This window comes from Bos javanicus, chromosome 10 (genome assembly GCF_032452875.1).
Source record: "Bos javanicus breed banteng chromosome 10, ARS-OSU_banteng_1.0, whole genome shotgun sequence".
NCBI classification, from domain to species: Eukaryota; Metazoa; Chordata; class Mammalia; order Artiodactyla; family Bovidae; genus Bos; species Bos javanicus.
Genome location: NC_083877.1, coordinates 44,081,297 through 44,102,575, shown reverse-complemented (window position 1 = coordinate 44,102,575; position 21,279 = coordinate 44,081,297). Strand labels below are relative to the sequence as shown.

The 21,279-nt window shown below is 40.6% G+C and overlaps 1 protein-coding gene across 7 annotated transcripts in view; it reads right to left on the bottom strand.

Annotated features, from left to right (window-relative positions):
- The window catches only part of FRMD6 (FERM domain containing 6), a 271,689-nt gene that overhangs the window by 7,096 nt on the left and 243,314 nt on the right, over nt 1-21,279 (bottom strand). For all 7 annotated transcript variants that reach the window (XM_061430975.1, XM_061430977.1, XM_061430978.1 and 4 more), the window contains 7 exons: nt 19,299-19,485; nt 15,895-16,050; nt 11,920-11,985; nt 10,967-11,035; nt 8,034-8,208; nt 3,277-3,612; nt 2,396-2,527 (listed from right to left, as the gene is read on the bottom strand). In XM_061430975.1, coding sequence (XP_061286959.1) covers nt 2,396-2,527; nt 3,277-3,612; nt 8,034-8,208; nt 10,967-11,035; nt 11,920-11,985; nt 15,895-16,050; nt 19,299-19,485 — 1,121 coding nt within the window. The remainder of the gene's footprint in view (nt 1-2,395; nt 2,528-3,276; nt 3,613-8,033; nt 8,209-10,966; nt 11,036-11,919; nt 11,986-15,894; nt 16,051-19,298; nt 19,486-21,279) is intronic.

Genomic DNA, 21,279 nt, shown 5'->3' with positions numbered 1-21,279 from the left:
GTGAATCTTCACAGGAAGAAGATGTGGACTAGGGTACTGGCTGGCACTTGGTATGCTTCCTTTTGGATTTCCTTGTAAACGTGCCCGTGTGTGTGTATTAGTCACTCAGTCGTGTCTGACTCTTTGCGACCCCATGCATGATAGCCTGCTAGGTTCCTCTGTCCATGGAATTCTCCAGGCAAGAATACTGGAACAGGTAGCCATTTCCTTCTCCAGGGGATCTTCCTAATGCAGAGATTGAACACAGGTCTCCTGCATATACAGGTGGATTCTTTACTGTTTGAGCTATGAGGGGAGCCCAAATGTGCCCTGGTTGCCTGTAAATCACCTGCTCTGAAACCCAGAACCAGCACTAGAAAACTCAGCATCAAGCCTGATGATCAGAACATTGAACTAGCTCCTGCCAACTTCCACAAGAGTGAAGGATAGAGCAGTACACTCCATCACCACTCAATCTTAGCTCTGTGTATTTAAAACAATGTTTAAAGGCTCAGATTATAGAGATTTGGGCAAACTAGGATGAGGCAAGGAAGAAAATAAAAACATCCATAACCCCATTATCCAGCAAAAAGGTTACTAATATTTTTATCATATATGTATAAACATTTTTATAATTTGAGATCATGCTATTTAAACAATTTATACTGTTTTTCTTACCTATGTTTCTTATATTATTAAGTATCCTCTGAAAGAAAATCTCATTATTGAATGGCTATATAATATTCCACTTTAATGAACAGAACATAACTTTACTCATTGTTAAACTTTAGTTTCTTTTTTCTTTTTGCTATTATATTTGACATTTCAATACACATTTTTTATATATAAATCTTTTCAAAAGCCATCTTATTTAAATTTTAAACAAATTTAATTTCTATTTAAAATTACAAAATTAATTTATAAAAATCAAACAGAAATAAAAAAAATAGAAAGTAAAAGTCTGCTTGCCTCATCTCTCCTTCCCAGAGGCCCACTTTAGACAATTTTCTTTACAAAAACACACACACAGAGTGAGTGATGACATGCTCTCTATACAGCTATAATATGCATATATATATTAAAACATTTTTAGGGAAAAAAATTAAACATAATAAAGTAAATGGACAAAAAGGGGCAAAGTTTGGTACAAGACTAGAGCAATCAGCCTCTTGGGTCTTTGTTGCTCAGAGTGATTCTCAGCAATCATGGGCAGGTCTGTTTCTGGCTAAGCTTCTGAAGGCCATGGTTCTGCTAGGTTAGCAAGTGGAATTCTGTCATCAAAGGTTCCTCTTACTCTTTAGAGAGCTGCCAGAATGACAAAGACTGTGTCTGTTAACCTTTTCATCACTAATTCCCTGCCCCTGATGCGTGGCAGAGGATCACAATCAGAGGTTGTGGGTCATGACAGGCCAATGCCAGGTCACTCCAGTCGAAGGAGGATCTCTCACTGAAGCAGTGCTTTCAGCGGCAAGACACTTAGCACTGAAGTCATTTCGACAGCTGGCTCCTAAGGCATTTTCTTTATAGAACAGAGACTAATTCATGACATGTGACAAAAGCAATTACAAGTCTGAGGTTTTTTTTTTGTAAGATGACAACTTTCATTTGAGAGAAATATATATATTATTATATAACTCTATAAAAGGGTTATAGTGAATACATTTAAAGATGTCATCAAACATAGAATTTAAGAGTTTTTTTTATGCCAACCTTTTTTTAACGCTTTTTCTCCAGATTCCTACATTCTATATGATATAGTGTGTGTGTGTGTGCACGCTCAGTTGTGTCCAACTCTTCTGTGACCTCCATAGACTGAAGCTTGCCAGGCTCCTCTATCCATGAGATTTTCCAGGTAAGAGTAATGGAGCGGGTTCCTATTTCCTCTTCCAGGGGATCTTCCTGACCCATGGATCGGACCCACATCTCTTATGTCTCCTGCACTGGCAGGCAGATCTTTACCAACTGTGCCACCTGGGAAGTCCGTATAAAATAGAATGGGGGAAACCAAAACAAAGTAAACCTGGAGAGCTGACTGCTGCTTTTCTCCACCCAGCATTTGTCCTCTCTAATCCATGGGTTTTCTTGTCTATGGAAAGGAGGAGGCCAGTTTGAAGGGTCTCCAAGCCTCTTAACAGATAAATCACATAACTCTCTGATTATCATTTAAAAGAGCAAAGAGGGAAAGATAAAACCCAATTACACAGCTTTGTCCAAAGCCTGAGGTAGAGGATGCTAATTCCAATGCTGAGTGCTTCTCCAGCTTCCCTTTCCTTTCCCTCCACAGAAGGCACTCGGTCCCACAGTCTGTGACACTGATGTGCAGCCCCCAACCCACCCCTTCTATTTTCCTGGTCGCCTGCTTCCCAGTCCAGGACCACTCCCTGGGTAAGGAGAGGTCCCTTCTGCGGGAGCTCACCAGAGTGTCCGTTCAGCTTCCGTGACAGGAGCATGTCCTCTGTGATATAGATGCACATGTCTGGGCTGACTTCCAAGGACTCTTCATTCATCTGTTCCAGGTCTCTGGGGTCATCAACCAACATCTCTATTTCTGAAGAAGGGAAAGACATTTAGTGACACAAAGGAAATGGTTACCATTCACAGCCACACCTTGAGGGAGGTTATGCAATTATTTACATGTAAAAATAAATTTGCTAATGAGACTCTACAATAGGAAATTCCAGTGACAATTCTCGACTAGATCCTGCTTCTCTTTTTCTCAGGACTGTTGTGTTATCTACATGTCTGCTAATGCCATGATCTGACTATCAATTATTCTTTCTCTTTAAGAAAAACTGTACTAGCATGCTGTGATGACAAAGGGCCAGCGGAGGCTGATGGGTCGTTTGGCTCATGCCAAAAGCAGACTGTTGACAAAGACAGAATGAATAGTGCATCAAGCTCTCCGTCTCCCACATCTGCCATCTCTTGGAGCATTTAACAATGAGATTTGAGATCCACATGAATTCTATAGTAAGCACACATATGTTTTTCAGTTTTCCTCAATGGAATCAGTATATCTTTTCCCCAAACTTGAATGCTACAGCAATTATTTGAAACAGAAAAACAATAAAAAAGATGCACCCAAATGCTGATACAGGCTATAGATCTCATCTTATCTCCTTAACCTGCCTCAGGTGAAGGAGCAGGGTGAAGCAGCCAATGCTGTGTTGCTCTCTTCTCTATTACGACATCAATCCTATGGAACCAATACTGGGGAAGCACTGGGAAAGAAAAAGCAGAAGGGGCCCTGACGATGGGTCAGCACCGTTAGCTTGGAGGGCCTGGGGGGCAGGTTACCATCATCCTGCGAATCCTCCTCCAGCCGGTCCTTGCCGCCACTCTCCACCCCGGAGGTGTGGGAGCTGCCGTGGCTGGTCATGGAGCTGCAGGTTTTCAGCTTGCGGTGGATGGCACTGCCAGGGTAGGCGTCCTCAGGGCCCGCATCCCGGGCCTTGGTGTCGGCCTCGATGCCCGAGGTGTGGGAGCTGCTGTGGCTGGCGGTCGAGTGACGGGACAGGCGCTTGTGCTTCATGCTGCCGGCGCTGCTCCCGCTGGCCCGTGACCGCTTCTCCAGCTGGTCCATGTCGAGGTCCAGGTTGTCGCTGATGTAAGACTCCCGGTACTGCTTCTTCTCTGTGTGGTGAGGAACACAGCTCGTCATTACAGTCAACCAAGGCAGGAGGAATGGCTGGTTAGCCCAGGGCAGGCATCAGGCCACGAACGAGTACAATTTCACATTCAGAAGTGAGTGACTGGAAAGTGCTGATAATTCTGATAGGAACTCTATGTAAGAAGACTGCAAAATGAATAAAACCCAGTACAATAGATCTGAGGCAGGTATTTGACTACTTGAAGACTTTTAAAGTTTCAAACACTGCAGAAGAATGCTACTCAATGTGGATGAAAAGACCACTTCTTGTCTGAAAACTGTTATTTGTCCACAATGGAATAAGTTTAGGAATTGAGAATAAACATTTAGAAACTTTCAGAGCGATCTGATATTGCCAGGACATCCACTAATGAGACTTTGAACTTTGCAAAAGTATCAGTGCATGGTGGATTAGAAGTTTTGAAAAATCTGGTTCTTCCCCACAGATAATTTCCGAAACTCTGCTACAGAAATGGTTTTATAAGTACACTTATACTAACTGCCTTTCATTTGATTTGTTCATCTGTTCAGTTTGGTCCATTGTTAACTTAGCTCTAACTGTTGAAGACAATTTAAAATAAAACTATTTTTCTGAGAATTTCTTTCAAAAAATTCCAGAACTGAGATTTTCACAGATTAAGATTGCTTTTCTCCATTTAGGCTGAACTAATGAGACTTCACGATCTATTAAGAAAACATAGTAATCACTCTGGTTTGATGATTTATACCCACTTAGCCTCTGACTGATAAAACTGTTATTTAACAAGTTGGTACAGATCTTTAATGCAGACAAAGACACAATCCTGGAAAGTCCCTTTTATCAAATGCTAAACTAACTATTACATAAAGGCACAAACTTACAACTGGGCTACAGGTATACAACTGATATGCTATGCTATGCTAAGTCACTTCAGTCGTTGCCAACTCTGTGCGACCCCATAGACGGCAGCCCACCAGGCTCCCCCGTCCCTGGGATTCTCCAGGCAAGGACACTAGAGTGGGTTGCCATTTCCTTCTCCAATGCATAAAGTGAAAAGTGAAAGTGAAGTCACTCAGCCATGTCCGACTCTTAGCAACCCCATGGACTGCAGCCCACCAGGCTCCTCCGTCCATGGGATTTTCCAGGCAAGAGTACTGGAGTGGGGTGCCATTGCCTTCTCCAATACAACTGATACAAACATACTATTTTTGTGCTTGAGGTCAGAAATTTAAAACAAAGAAAGAGCCTTGTATTTTTAATACTTATGAGAAATAACACATCAAAACAACGTTAAAAAGGAAGAGTGCACTTGGGGAATGTTGAATTGATACTATTTCAGAAACTGTTAACTAAACCAGACTGGGTTCTCAAGGGTCTGCTAATGGATTTGTCTTGTCTCTTGGTTAAGTAAAAATACGTGTACTCTTGATGTCTGAATCCAGCCTGAAGTATAATCACCACAGGCTTCCCCAGAGAAGAAAGGAACATCAGCAGAAAGAGAAGATATGTACTCCAGGATGCAAAATGGCAACAATGCTTGGAGATGATGGTGTGTACACTTCTGGGCTCCAGCCTATTTATTTTACTTCTAAGGACTCAAGCTGAAGCAAAGAGGTGTGTGCAGCCATACTCACAGTGAGGCAGAATGGAACCAGATATCAGGGCCTAACCACACATCACTGCTACAAAAGTACATCCATCTACAGCCCATCTTTTTAGGGCTAGGCTGGGTTCTAATGAGTCCTATTTTCTAAGAAAGCAGGAGTTGAGATGAAGAGCTAAAAGGGGTTTGCAAAATTCCCATATGCTTTCTATTTGTTGTAGTTTTAATACAATAGGCACATGGCCCTTGGAAGGGTAAAAAGTAAAAAAAAAAAAAAAAAGTCCTAAGCCCTAAGACAACTGATAACAGTGGCTCTAATAATTAAAAAAAAAACTTTTCTGTATCTTTAAAAAGAGCCCTTTTACTCCCAAATTTCTGACAGATTTGGAGTAAACTAGTTATTCTATACTCACACACATAGTCACTAGAAAACAAGTACTTTGCCAACCTGTCTTCTAGCTAATAAGAGCCTAGCCTGAATTACTTTGTGTCAACATGTCAGCACAGCCTTGGTGCTCCACGTGCCGGCTTCTGCTCCTGTCATCGTGCTTTTCATCTCTTAGACCTTCTGCAAACATTTAAGGAGTTTCACACCGATCAGTTACAAAATGAGGAAAATGTTGAAATAATTTTGAAATTTATTTTAAGAAATACAAAATGCAACCGCTCACCCCCTAGTAATCACTGGTGTCAACAATGCAATCATCTGTTGTAAAAGCCCACAGAACACCAAACTTTTCGTGTTGTTTTGGACCATAATGCAAGTCAATGCACCCTCTTGACATAAAACCTAAGAATAAGCCCTAGCTATCGAGTAAAACTGAGTTGAAAAAAGATTTTAATGACAGAAAGCATTTTTTATCCATCTCTTTTTAAACAATAGGATTCTTGTGATCATTTTTACTACAAAATGCAAAAATAGTGTTTCAGACAAGGTGACACTAGATGAAATCTAATTAAGAAAAATACAGATTCTTTTCACGCTGTGATTTTGGCTAATGTTAATAGCTTTTTTTTGTTGTTTAAAATGTTGCAATCCTTAAGTGTGGGTGAAATAACTGAATTCAGGCCAAGGTTAATCCAAAAGAACTTAGTTTCAGGTTTTATTCAGATCTGCAGGGATTTCTAAGCAGAAGAAAGTAAAGATAGGGAAGAAAAAAAAAAGCCATATCTGCAAAATGTATCTACGCATACCCACATCAAAGATCCAATCTGCATCACTGTCAATCTCACTGCCCCATTCACATAAGCCCTCACATGCACGTGATAACAAAGCCCTCCCCTAAGAACTCAACATTCTTTGTAATTTTTCTTTAGAACCTATAGGGGAGGTTCATTAATTCTTTCAGGGTACAAGGGGCTCACATTACAGTCACCTAAACAAGAATTTACTAAAATGCTGTGGGCAGAGAGCTGCTGGAATAAATGAATTTCCCAAAGTTGCGAGTTGGCCATTCAGGAATGAAGCCAACTTGGCAAATGATGGGCTCTGCACCTAAGTAACCTATTGTCACAAGCTTTCCTGGTGCTTCTGCCCATTTAAATTCCTAATCTTCATGTCAGCGTCAGACAGATACATGCACTTGTTATACTGATAAGTCATCATGGGGAAGAACTGGCAGTCTGGCAGCAGGGGAAGCCAATACACTAGACAGTGAGACTAATTCTCTCCAAAGACAAATGCAGTTTGGTGGCAGACAGTGGAAAATGATTCATGTTCTAATTGCTACTTAAATTACAATGGCATCTCCAAACTGGGCCTCATTTAAATTGAGAGGCAGCTTTTGAGAAACATCTATCAGATTGTGTTTAAACCTCTATAAGGATTTTTGTTTGTTAAGAGAGGACAGGTACTTGTCTTGTTTCTATAGGGAACGTGACGTCTGAGAGGTCAAAATGTGTTTCCGACATGGACCTAAGTTAATATGAATCTGAATCCTAATTTATGCAAATACCCCAAATAAAATCTAATAAAATTACCAACAATTACTATAACATGAGTTTGCAAAAAAATTGAAGACAATGAAAGACCAAATATGCAAAGTAGCATTTTTGGGTGTGAAACTGGAGTGTGCTGTACAGAGTAACCACAGGAGATAAAGAGCTAACCATCAGGTTAATACTGTGAAGTTGAAGTCTACTGTTAGAAGCCTCCACCTCGTCTTCCTCTCCTCACCAAGACTTGCCCTCTCATGGCTCAGAACTCTGAAGCCCCAAATGCACTGCTCTGTTCTGTGTCTCAGCAAACCGCCCCCGTGCCCCAGTAGGACAGGCTAACAAGATCCTCAATTGTAAACTTTTCTCTCCTTTGTTGGTCTTTCTTGCTGAGCCAGACAAGGGGCTTCCTAGTTGTCAACAAGAGGCTGGAGATATTCTGTGGCCCACCTTTACTGTCACTCTAACGTAAGGAATAATCACACTGCAAGGAATTTCAGAGAGCCTGTACATAACAGCCCCAAGGTGGACCAGTGTATAAACAAGACTCTGAGATGCAGATAAAAGCTGGTAAGCAGATAAACCTTAGCTGTGCTTCCACGTAGTGGCTTTCTGGACTTTCAAGTTGAGTGCAGGGAAACTTTAAAGAGACTGTTTGCTAGGACAGTTAAATAGCAGGGATAATCTCAGATATGCTGACCAGCCTGTGGGTGGGCTTTCCAGGACTGCTGAGATGGAAAAAGCAACGCTGCTGGGGACCTGGAGAGGCTGGGGGTCTCCAGGTCCCACTCTTCAGGAGACTAAAGCCCCAGTTCTTGGCAACTGTCGAGTAAGGGGCCACGGGTGGCAAAAGTACCACCTGCTTCCCGGCCAAGATTTTGCGATACCTTCGTTTTCCTCCAGCTTCCGGATGTGGCGCAGAACAGGCTGCAGGTTCATGTAGAGGCGATGGCTGTTGCTCAGGAGCTGCAGAAGATGTCTGGAGCGCATGGGGCACCCCGTGTAGTAGATGAGCTTCCTGGCAGAAGGCAAGCCATCTGGGAGAATCTCAAACTTCTTACCCTGTGGAGGGAAGGAACAAGTCAGGAAGACAAGTCTCTGATGTGTCAAGGTCCACTTTCTTTCCTAGTAAGTAAGGAAAACTACAGACTCAGAAATAGATGCCTAAGGCTCCATCCAAAGTTCCCTGAGGGGTATATTACTGTCTTCCCTTTCAAAAATGTCATGGGATAGAGGATTACCAAAAATTCAGGGAAATGCCAAGCCAGGGTCTTCCGGTTCCATCTGTGGTTTCTCTGGCTGGCCAGGCTATTTACGTAATGGAGAAGAGGCCATCATGAAAGCATTCTCAAATGTAATCCCAACACCCTAACTCGGTAAACAAGACCACAAGCTCTAGAAGAGTAATGCATTCAAATATTTGTTGAACGCTGACAAGATGTCAAACACTTTTCTAGTTCCTGAGAAAACAGTAGTGCATATATGACCAAGTCCCTACCCTCCTGTTGCTACAATCTGGTGCTAAAGAGGGTGAATAAACACATAAAATAACTACAGCTTATGATAAATTATAGGGTGGAAATAAACAAGGAGTTACGATAGTAAACAATACAAGATACCTATTTGGGGGTTAGAAAAAAATGAAAAACTCTTTAGTCAGATAGAAGAGGGACTTGGAAGCCAGATGGATAGCTGGAGGGATGAGACAGGAAGGAGAAATAAGATATGCAAGTGGTATGTAAGTATCTCTCTGTCAGTGGAGGAATCTCATTCACCAGGTTTGGGATCATTAACCCGAAGTTGCTCAGTCGTGTCCGACTCTTAGCGACCCCATGGACTGCAGCCTACCAGGCTCCTCTGTCCATGGGATTTTCCAGGCAAAGGTACTGGAGTGGGGTGCCATTGCCTTCTCCGAAATTGAGGGAGAGGGTGTGGCAAAGTTCCTTCCAGTTACAGAATATTATGAATTCCTTTAACTTTTTTGACAATGAATAGGATAGCAGGACTACAGAAAGGAGTCTTCCAGACACAGTGATTCTCAGCTGGAGACGACAGGTAAAGCAAAGAGGGAGGTGTATTTTAACTACACACTGAAAGTCAGCACAAAGCAATTCAGACATGGATGGAATTTCTTACCTCTTGACTTTCCATTTTAAAAGGAACCACCACCAGATCTCAATGCTATGATAGAATGCTTGTAACTTACACTTCATGAGCACTAAACATGTATTAACTTACTCAGTCCTCACAAGTCTATGGCCAGTGAAAGTGTTCGTCACTCAGTCATGTCCAACTCTTTGCAACCCCACTGACTGCAGCCCACCAGGCTCCTCTGTCCACAGAATTCTCCAGACAAGAATAGTGAAGTGGGTAGCCATTCCCTTCTCTAGGGGATCTTCCGGACCAAGGGATAGCACCCAGGTCTCCTGCACTGTGGGCAGATTCTTTACCATCTAAGCCACTAAGGAAGCCCAAGGGGGTGGTCCATTATTCCCCATTTTGTAAGCAAGAAACCAAGGCACAGAAATGTTAAGTGATATGCCCAGAGTCATACAACTAGGCAGGGCTGGGCCGGCTGCAAAAAGAATCATCTGGGAAGTTTGCCAAAACAGATTCCTAGTCTCTGCCCCAGACTTGCTGAATCAAAAATCTCCTGGGTGAGGCCCAGAAATCTAAACAAGCTCCTTAGAAGAAGGTGATGCACAACTAGATTCAGGAACCACTTGGTGCAGGACCCTTAAAAATTCAATTTCTATAAATGTATTTTATTACTACTTAATTGGAGACATGAAGGGGGCAAGTGGGTTAATAATTTTCTCATTTACAAATAACTCCACTCCTTTCACAAAAAGCTTGAAGGAGAAAGAGCCAGTGAGGAGGAGGCAGGTCAGGCCCCATTTAATGTATGAATATAGTGAAATCAGATTGAACTGTGCCCAAGGAATTAAAGTCAGAAACAGGTCTTTTAACTCACAGGGCAGTGTGGGATCAGTGCCCAAATGCGATCTGGCAATAGAGCTCTTTATTTATATAGGCCATCTTCCTGCTGGAAAGAAGCATGTGTCTTAATCCTTATCTTCCTCCTCTTTTTGTGTATTTCTTCCAGTAATTTAGGAACAAAGCAAAATTATGAATTTTAATGACCACTAGAAAGACATATAATTAACTGTAATTCTTTGAACTCTTCCCCAAAATGGATACAGCTGGCAAAAGAGTGAAACAGCTGGGAAAAAATAAGAATTTGCTCTGACCAAAGAAAGTGTATTGTTCTCAATACTCTAAAAACAAAAGTACTTTTCCTGTTAAGAGTTGTAGCCCTTTCCTTATAATGATGATTTTCAACAGACAGATATTAATAGAAACATCTTTTTATATCACTCTTTATTCTCTATTCAAGAGAAGTTAACTTCCAAAAGAACGGGCCAACCCCCAAGCTAAGAATAATTTACCCTCTGATTACAGCTTTCTGTTTTCTAATCCCTTTGCTGTACATTTTTAAAAATAATTCTGTTTGATGAATTCATCTTGAACTTTTCCCATCACATTTTTTCTGCAACTAGGGTAGAGTGGTGGGGACCAGACACACAAATTAAAATTGGTGATTTCTTTTGCTGTAAGACTCTGTGATTTCAGGTTCACTACTGAAAAGTGGCAAGGATTATAATTACAGTGCATGCATAAGAATCTAAGAAAGCTAACTATTTTCATCTTCAATTTTGAGAAAACATCAAGTTTTGTGCCTGAAACAATATTTTGTTTAAAAAACAAAAATCCACAAAAACAAACAGATGAGTATTTTAGCCAGTTATTTTAAACTTACCACAAACACCAACTTTCCAACATTGGTCCAAGGGAAATCATAAAGTAATTGTTTCTCTTCGTCTAAATTCTGTGGAAAGAATGATGAGTTACTTATAACTCTAAGTTATGCACATAGAGTTACCGAGGAAACTGACAGATACTCTAAAATAGCTCTAACTTCTTTCCCAGAAAACTAAAATACATACAGTAATTAAAATCTGAAAGAGGTCCCCAACTCTCTTTAGAGACATGCAGACAGTAATTAAAAGAGAAATGATACAACTCTGCCACTTTGGGTTCCTCAGTGACGACGTTGCCTTTCAAGGTAATCTGTTCCCTTCTGGCCCATCTCTAAATTTAAATAAAAAGTCCAGAAGACTCAGGCATTCGAGAGATGAGATAAGGCACTCAGACGTTCATAACTGGGTGTTTTGCCTATACCAAAGATAAGGCACCCTCCCAGGCCTCACAGACCTCCTCTTTCCCCTGTTGATGGCGGGATGATAACACCATCCCACCTGCAGAAGGATGACAGGAACCGCTTACTCAACAGATGAGTTTTATCAGAAATTGTAACGGAAATTAAAACGTCTGGGTCAGATACTTTATCACAAAGTCATTTTTCTTTCTATAGTTACAGATGCACCAGATGATAAAAAAAAAAAAAGAATGCTAAAAATTAATGACACACAGAGAAAAATGTCTGGATATTAATGATCTATGAGTGATAAATGTGGGCTAATCTTTGGTTTGCTGTTTCCTGTTCTAGAGGACTTACTGATGTCAAGGATCAGACTGTTTCACTTTGTCTATCCCACATTATCCACATCTGTGCTGGACAAATAAGAAGTAGTAACCAATCACTGGCTGGAAATAGGACCAGTGGACATAGCACAGGACCAGGCAGGCACACTGTCAGAGTGAAGACACAGTGGATAGATACCATTTGACACCTATTCCCCATTAACTAACCTGAAAAATCTGTATTCCCCGCATGGTCAATCCAAGGGTCAGAGAAGCTTCAATTTCCCTTTTATCCTGTAGGAATAAAATTATATGAAAAAGCGTATCTTTCTTCCATAAGAAACAATTCAGCACTAAAGAATGAAAGATAAATTTCAGTATTAGAAAGCTTTTTACTTAAAATAGCTTTGCCTTTCTGCATCCTTTTTTTTCCTGTAAGATACAAGAAAATCATGGGTACATATTAAATCAATAATGATATTTTCTACTTTTTAAATCTGAGATTTCAGAGTTTTAATGTTTTTACTATACTTTCATATCTGACAATATTCTAAATTCGTGTGTTACTGAGAACTCTGGTAAGACTATTTGCTACATTTACATCAATTTTTTTTTTAACCTTCTATGCTATGCTAAGTCACTTCAGTCGTATCCAACTCTTTGTGACCCTATGGACTGTAGCCGGGGATTCTCCAGGCAAGACCACCACAGTGGGTTGCCATGCCCTTCTCCAGGGGATTTTGCCTACCCAGGGATCAAACCAGTGCCTCTTATATCTCCCGCATTGGCAGGTGGGTTCTTTACCACTAGTGCTGCCTGGGAAGCCCCTTTTAACCTTCTAACACCTTTTCTCAGATGTTAGAATCTTGAATATAATGTCATAGTTATATTCTGAGGTGCAGTAGATTTTGCGTATTTAAAACTGGTTAAATCTCCCAACTCTGAAACAAAAGTTAGAGGCAAGCCTGAATAGTTAATGGGCTTCCCTACTTAGATAGCATACTAAAGACCAGAGACATTACTTTGCCAACAAAGGTCCGTCTAGTGAAAGGCATGGTTTTTCCAGTAGTCATGTATAGATATGAGAGTTGGACTATAAAGAAAGCTGAGTGCTGAAGAATTGATGCTTTTGAACTGTGGTGTTGTAAAAGACTTTTGAGAGTCCCTTGGACTGCAAGGAGATCCAACCAGTCCATCCTAAAGGAGATGAGTCCTGAATATTCATTGGAAGGACTGATGCTGAAGCTGAAACTCCAAAACTTTGGCCACCTGATGCAAAGTGCTGACTCACTGGAAAAGACTCTAATGCTGGGAAAGATTGAAGGAAGGAGGAGAAGGGGACAAGAGAGGATGAGATGGTTGGATGGCATCAGCGACTCAATGGACATGAGTTTGAGTAAGCTCCAGGAGCTGGTGATGGACAAGTAAGCCTGGAGTGCTGCAATTCATGGGGTCGCAGAGTTGGACACAACTGAGCAACTAAACTGAACTGAACTGAAGTGAATAGTTAATGCTCTCTCATGAAGATAGTTAAAAGCTATAAAGCTTTACATTATGTTAGTTTGGAAAAAGCACTTATTTTTAAGAAGTTCAATTATCACCTGCCAATATGATATACATTCAACCAGCTAAACCATAAACTGAAAAAAAAAAATACACCACAACAAGTATAAGGGAAAAATACTGTACTTAGCCACAGCTTTTAAGCACTATTTGTAACAAGTGGTTGTATGATGTAAAGTTCAAAATAGAAAATAAAATTGCTAAGTCACTAAAGTATATTCAGTATGAGATTTCTCAGTTAAAAAAATGAGTATGTACAGCTCTTTATTATGTTCAGTGCCAGTTTTTGCATGATCATGAAAAGAAGTATTTTTAGAAAATGTATCCTCAGCTGGCATAGTAGATAGAGCCTATATTCACTACTGGGGCTGTTTTTTTTTTTCCCCCACTAATATTCTTTACATCAAGAAAGGCACATACAGTATAGGTTTAACAGGAGAAACCAATTCATCACTATGACTTTAGGCCAATATCCCTTTCAAGGCTGTTCTGATTGCTTCCAGAAATAAGACTGTGTTCATAAAAATGCTGGTTGTGTGTGTATGAGGTATGTATCACTGGGCAAGAGGTACAGAGGTTTGTTGTTGCTGTTGTTTTAAATTTCCTATCTCCTGTCTCCATTTTATAAACAGGTCTTAAATGAAGCACTTTTAATGGCAGTCACAATTTCTTTAAAGAATGAAAATTCTCTCCATAAGGAAAAAAAAATCTGTTTCTTCACCTCAGTTCGTTAGCTTTATCTTGTTTTAAGAAGGCCAGAGTGATTTTTATGCCATGTAAAAGTAGCACACTTTGAGCAAATTGAAAAATTAATTTTTACATGAAAAGTAAATTAGAGATATCTACTTTATCTACTAAAGGATTCTTAATAGGATTCTTAAAAATACCAAAGCTTCTGTAGCAAATAGAAAGCAACCAATATTTACTGAGCACTCACTAATGTGCCAGGCATGCCATCTGGCCATTTCAGATTCATCATCTTGTTGAATCCTTCCTGACCTGTGGCATGTATAGGATAATTCCCACTGAACAGATGCCCAGTACTGCAGCGACAGACCCCCAGGATCCCAGCAAGAGTGAGTGCCAGTGGAGGGTTTCTAACTGATGATCTGATTCTAAAGCCATACTCTCTCCAATGTATCATTCATACTTCTAATACATTTTAAAATATAAACTTATTGTCAAAACTGTCATTAATTTTCATTTTCTCTTATAAGTTGAAGTGTCACAATGAACTCTTAAAAGAAAAACAAGAACTCAGTCTTTTAGGAATTTAACTGAAGAGATCTTGTGGAAGTCTTTGCCTTTCAAAGATGACAGGGCATTAACAAAGCATCTCTTGGGCATGAAAAGGGAAAAAATAACATCCTTTGCTCTCTTTTTAAGTTTTTTGAACCAGCCAAGAAAATTACCCAGCAATATAACCGATCTGTGGTCCAGTCTCTAATGGCCTAATTATGCTTATCTTACCACAAGGGTGTAGCAGAGATAACAAACCTAATAATAACAAAGACAGTGGTAACAGAAACACATTTAACATCATACTTAATGTGTGCTGGGCACTGTTTTCAGCACTTTTCACCCACTAATTCCTTTAGTCTTTAATAAACCTCAGAATTTATTGGGTTTGTTACCATCTCCATTTATCTGTGGGGAAACCAAAGCACAGTAACATGCCTAAGGTTACCCAGTAAGGGCTGAAGCTGGGATTTAATCCCAGCAAGCTGGATACAACAGACCACACTCTGAACCACCTCATCCTATTTGGTTGGAGAATAAATATGCCTTTGAATACTCAGGTGGGAATTGAAGGGTTCGTACCATGGAAGTGATACTTGTGGAATAGGGAGAGGAGTGTGGCGGAGAAGAGGGAGAGAAGACAGAATGTGGTGAATACTTTTGCCAGTGATTCTCCGCAAGACCCACCCCAGTTATTATTTGGATGTGTGACCTCTGACTCAGAATGGAAAAATGAGGCTAGAGACACAAGAACACAGAACACAAGGACACAGGACAAAAGAAGGAACAAACTTAGAGTGAGAGCAGCAAGAAAGTCAGTGATTCAGGCGCAAAGGTTCTTGTAAGCAGACATGGGTTGACTCCTGTCTTTTACTAGTTTTGTGATCTTTGGTATGTATCCCTGATTGTAAAATGAAGATTACAGTCCTATCTTATAGAGTTATGAGTATTTTTTCAAAAAGGATAGATATGAAGTGTTTCCATAAATACAAAACTCAATAAACATTAGCTGCTGTGGTGGTGCTCTTATTACTAATGGATACAATGCAGGTGTGGCTTCACTTATTAAATAATTACTGATCAAAGAAGTAGTAAACATTACTCCCCAAGGCAGAAATGCAGATTTGGGAAGGAGGAGAATAACTATTTCATAATCACTGAAAAATCAAAAGCACAATTTACAGCCACTTGTCATCTCAATTATCAGAACCATGAAAAAGACTCACTCCTGCTTCCAGGCCCAAAGAAAAACATCACTGACTCCAAGACTGACTTATGATGACAAACAGCAGTTCAAATAAAAATTCTTTTAAAAACCCATTTTAAAAACAACCAAAACTTAAAAAAAAAAAATTCTCCTGATCAAGAAGATACAGCTGCAGACTTACTGCAGTTTTGTACCTTATACAATCTGTAGTAGTGAACAGCGACGTCATCCAGTCGGACAGCCTCTTTGATATATTTAAGATGAGCCTCAGAAGCTGTCAGTGCAAACTGATCTTTGTGCATGTTTGGAATGTGCTTCAGGATGTAGTCCTTCCCTCTCTTGGAAACAACCTGTTGGGATACAAGGGGAGCGCAATGCAACATTTGTTGGAAGGATTCAAGTATAACACGACCCTCACCCCGAAAATGATGAAAGGCCGAGAACCGAAAATAGGCCCTTGAAACTGGCTGATTTCCACCAGGAAATTCTCACACTGATACTCTTTTGACCATCTGTGACGTTACTAGGCTGAACAAGCTAATACTAGAAGGTACAGAGTCAGTTTAGCTGTAGTACTTCATATCTAAGAAGAAAAATCATAAGAAATGGGAAAAATATGTTCTCTTGGCTTTAAAATCACTAACAAAGAAAAACCATGCAAACTTGCACAATTTTGCCCACATCATTGTTTATACTTGCAGAATTATTGGTACCATGAAACACAGCTACTGTTAGCACATCTTCAGGTTCTGGATCCTACTTAACTCTTCTAAAATTACAGCCACAAAGTGGGAGGCTCTCAATGTTAATCCAAAGAAGGCAGAGGACTGCAAGGAATTCTTAGAAACATTTCTGGTTTTTGCATAAGAGGCTGATAAGAACACTCTACTCAAATGCTTAGGAGAAAACAATTTCACTCAAATATTCATTACAATTTACTGCGACTTCAGTTTTCATCAGACAGTAGTCTAAGCTTTCAGATTTCAAAAATATATAGTGCCCAGTAGCTACAGGCTCAAAAAAAAGGTGTTGGTAAGTTAAAAGTCTTAGCTGACTTCATGAAGATTATAAAAGATGGAAAGAAGTATGCAAAGTGAACAAAAAGCATTTTTAGTGCTCAAAATGATCAGAATTTAAAAATTAGAGAATTTTTAGTTTTATCAGTTTTTATAGTTATTGACATATTTTTCTTCCTATGAATATTTTGAGAATTAAACATGATGAATTATTGGCCAATAATCAAGTTTTGCTGATAACTCGTTATAGATTTTTTCTTTCTAGATTCCTTTTTCATGGAGATCATTTAAATCAGTGCTTATCAACCTTTTTCAGGTCAAATAACCCATAGAAAATAGTATTTGAAAGGGCAGTGAGGTATATGTAATAGGTGGTTCTGGTGATCACAAGGGTCAAGGAAGCTGGTCTCAGTACCCTGGGTGCCATGGCACACTAATCGGGAAGCTCTGCTTTAAAGCCCAAGAGTCCATGAGAACCTGATGACAACTAGAGAATGGAAATACTGGCTACTTTTGGTCCCACAGGCACTGCTATGTAATAGCTTGATGCCCTCTGGTTTTTCTTCAACAACTGAAGCACAGTCAGCCCATGAACAAAAGCTTGTATTGAGCACCATGATGTGAAATGCTGAAGAAACAGAAAAGGTTAAGTTTATACCTGTTCTTTAGGATATCTTAAGAAACACTCAGATTACTGGGTGCAAGAGATAAGCAGAATATTTGAAAATAAAATACTTTTGTTCAGGGTCTTATTGAGTCCAGAGGAAGGGCCCTGGGCACCTAGACAGTCCATCCAGAGAACACACCTGGGCCAATGACCAGGAGTAGCCAGGTAAAACAGGGAGGGTGCCTCACCAGCTAAAGAAGCTGCAGGCAGAAAGGCCCAAAGTGCAAAACTACAGGAGTTGTGGAGACACAGTAATGCTGAGTGTTGCTGGAGCACAACACATGAGGTGCAGGACAACCAGAGAGGAAGGTGAAAAATCTGGCAGGGACCATGAGCTGGGAAGTTCCTAGGTCATGTTTGGTACTCAGGCTTTCACTCTGCAGGTGAAGGTTTAAATCAGAAGCAAAATCGACTTCTCTGCAAGCTGTGAAGTAAAGCCTGGAGCAGGGACAAGTGTCCACTGGTGAGTGCTGACGAGAGCTGGCACCTGGGAAATGGGAGGAGTCATGACCTGGGTTGGGGTGGGGATGCAGTAATGTTTAGGAAGTTAACAGCAACAAAAATACAAGAGAATTTTATTTCCTAAGTTGAGTGCTGGGGAATCAAGGGTTTATATTAGAGGATGTTCTCCTGACTAGATGGGGCAAGGTAAAAGAAGAGTGTTAAGGAAGAGCCTGAATGACTCTTAAGTTTCTAGGTGACCAGGGCCACTGGCTGAGGTTATGAACACAGAGGTAGGAACACACAGAACTGAGGTGGGAAGCAGATAAATTTGATCTGGGGCACTGTGAGTTTGAGGTGCCTACGGGTAAACATCTGTCTTACAGACATAAGGGAGAGAAATGGATTCGGGAGGTGCCAGCACATATGTGGTTGTAAAAAGCATCAATTTGGAGGAGGTCTCCTGGGATAGGAGTGACTAAGTGTCAATCACAGCAGAGAAACCCAGGAAAAGATGTGAAAAGTGTCCACTGGATTTGGCAACTTAAAGGTCACTGCTGGCCCTAAGGACAACGCCATAGTGGAGGGGCTGGTGAGGAAAGAAGGCAGATAGATGTCGGTTGAGGAGTACATGTCGAAGTAAAGATGTTAAAACATCAAATTCACATCACTTTTTCAAGAAGCTTTACTGAGAAGGGAAGGAGAGATAGGTAGCTCTTCTTTCCCTCCCTCCTTCCTCCTCTGAAGATAGGAAGGTGTGAACCGAGTTAGTTCAAGTAGAGGCTGAAGATACAGGAGAGATGCCTCAGCAGAGACCTGGAGGAAGAACGGGAAGTGATATCAGTAGAGTATGGTGGAGGAAACATGGCTGAGACAGTCAGTGCTCAAATAACCTATATTTTCTTGCTGAAGGAAGGGGGTGGCTCCTCCTTTGATAGTGAAGGAGACGGTGGAAGGCACAAGCAGTTCACTTATATTTGTTTTCTCAGCACAGGAAAAGTTGTGAATGATGTCGCTTTTTAAAGAACAGTGTTTTTCTCCTCCTGAAGGGGAAAAATGCTGCTTGAATTAAGAGTAAATAAGAAAGTCAAAGCTGAGTAAATCTCAAAAGAAGGCTGACAAATTCCCAGTTCCAGCATCTGTAGGATGGACAGCCATCCTCTTCCTCATTACCCACGTACAGGTCGAGTTGGTGGAGAGACTGTGTGTGCCACGCTCTCAAGTGTGAAATGTGTACCCGGGTGTCATGGAGGGTGTGTGGGCCATTAAACACCTGGCTTCCCAGTTCTTGAAGCTGCATGAGTAGCTTGACTATTTCTGGTTGCTACTAGTTTCTTTGTCATTACCATTGCGCCTCGCAATGTGTCTAACATAGAGGGTAGACATTTTAGGGGTTGATATGTCTCTATTGAACTAGAACAATGAACTAGAAATGTGCTAGAGCAAACGCTTTAGATCTGAAAACAGTGCCTACCCAAGATGGGAAGTAAGCCTCGGGCTCAAAGTACTTTCCATAGTGCTTATTCCTTTTGAAGTTCCCAAGATCAGCCTGCAGCGCAAAGGCTGCCAGCAGGAAGTAGGCCTCCTCTCGGAGCACACACTGCGAATGCAGAACTTGTTTTCTCAGGTGCCAGTAGTAATAGTATCTTGCTGCTCTGTCACTAGGAAAACAAAAGAAAGCAGAACTCATATTTTGATGGAACAATCTAAACGCATGTAAACAGAGCGCAAATCCTGCTGCCCATCTGGGGACGGGAGCTCTTCTGCTCTGTCCCCTCCTCCTCCCCCGCCTCACTTGCTGAAGAGGGGGAGGCTGTGTCAACACCTGATGGCTGCCTGATGGCTGCTTCCCTCAGGCCTCAGGGAGACAGGACCCCAGGCCAGACGACCCAGACTGCAAAAGCAACATTTCCTAAGGCCTGCGGCACTTGATTCATTCTGATGATGGAAACAAGATCTAAATCATGCCACTCCAATGTGGTAAATAAATACTACATTGAACAAGTATTAGAAGAGAAGCCTAGGCATTCGTTGTCTGTATTAAAATAACTTTGGTACCACGAAGCTGCACACGCAACATAAATAAAGGACAATCCTGATTTTAATGTCATGTGTCTTTTTTTGTTTTGTTTTTCATCTGAGCAAATTACAAATACATTAGGCCCTTTAAAAAATATTTCTATTTATATGCTGTACTGGAAAAAATTTGCTTGACTATAGTTTTTTTCCCTCTAAAAGTGAATGAACTGAAAATTCTCTTAAAATCCTTTTTTTTTTTAAAATTAAGCAGATGTTACTTTATGGGTGTGTTTTTATAGGTACATGCCACAAAATCCGGAGAAGGCAATGGCACCCCACTCCAGTATTCTTGCCTGGGAAATCCCATGGACAGAGGAGCCTGGTCGGCTGCAGTCCATGGGGTTGCAAAGAGTTGGACGTGACTGAGCGACTGAGCGACTTCACTTTCACTTTTCACTTTATGCATTGGAGAAGGAAATGGCAACCCACTCCAGTGTTCTTGCTTTGAGAATCCCAGGGACTGGGGAGCCTGGTAGGCTGCCGTCTATGGGGTCGCACAGAGTCGGACATGACTGAAGCGACTTAGCTAAGCAGCAGCAGCAGCCACAAAATCATAATAGTCCTCACAAACGGAAACAGTAATAGTGCACTCATTACAATCTGTTGAGGTCAGAAATAAATATAGTCCCCATTAAATACACTAAAGAGTGCTGACTGGGTAAAAACACAGTCAAGCTCCAAAAAATGTCACAGGCAAACAGGACGCCTCTGTGATCAAAGTAAAAATGCAAGGGGGAAAAAATGTGTGTGTTTGTGTTATGTATTTAATGAGTATTTGCCTCCCTATTATTTTAGGTTGAATGTTTACCTGAGATTCATAGCTCATTAGTTGATGATAATAAAAACATATGGGTTTATTTTAACCAAGATCATGTTTAAGAATGAAGAATTTAAAAATAAAGCATTTATGTAATTTTTTTCCTCTTGGGACAGAGTACTTTTCAGAGCACTTCTTTGTATAATGCTGAGTACACAGCGTTTGGACTAGCTAATCACTGGAGAAAAGGGCAGAAGTATAGGGGTTAATGAAACATTCATTAGTCCCAGGGGGCTAATTAATGGCTCAATACTATATTTTTCTTCTTTCCAGCACATTCCATTCCAATTAAGTACACTGAGTGAAGATTTTATACAAACTGAGAATAACTAAAAAGGTTTCTCTGCCTTTAAAAACATCCTTTATGGGCTCATATTTTTTACTTTTTAATTTGCATGTGGCAATAATATAAATATTAAGAGCAAATCTCAGATACAACTCATTAGTTAAATGTATCTTTGTCCCTTTTACATAGGGTTTCTCAAAATTTTAAAATAAGTGAAAAACAGAGTTCACATTTCTAGTAATTTCTACCAGGTGACAAAATCACCTCTGAAAG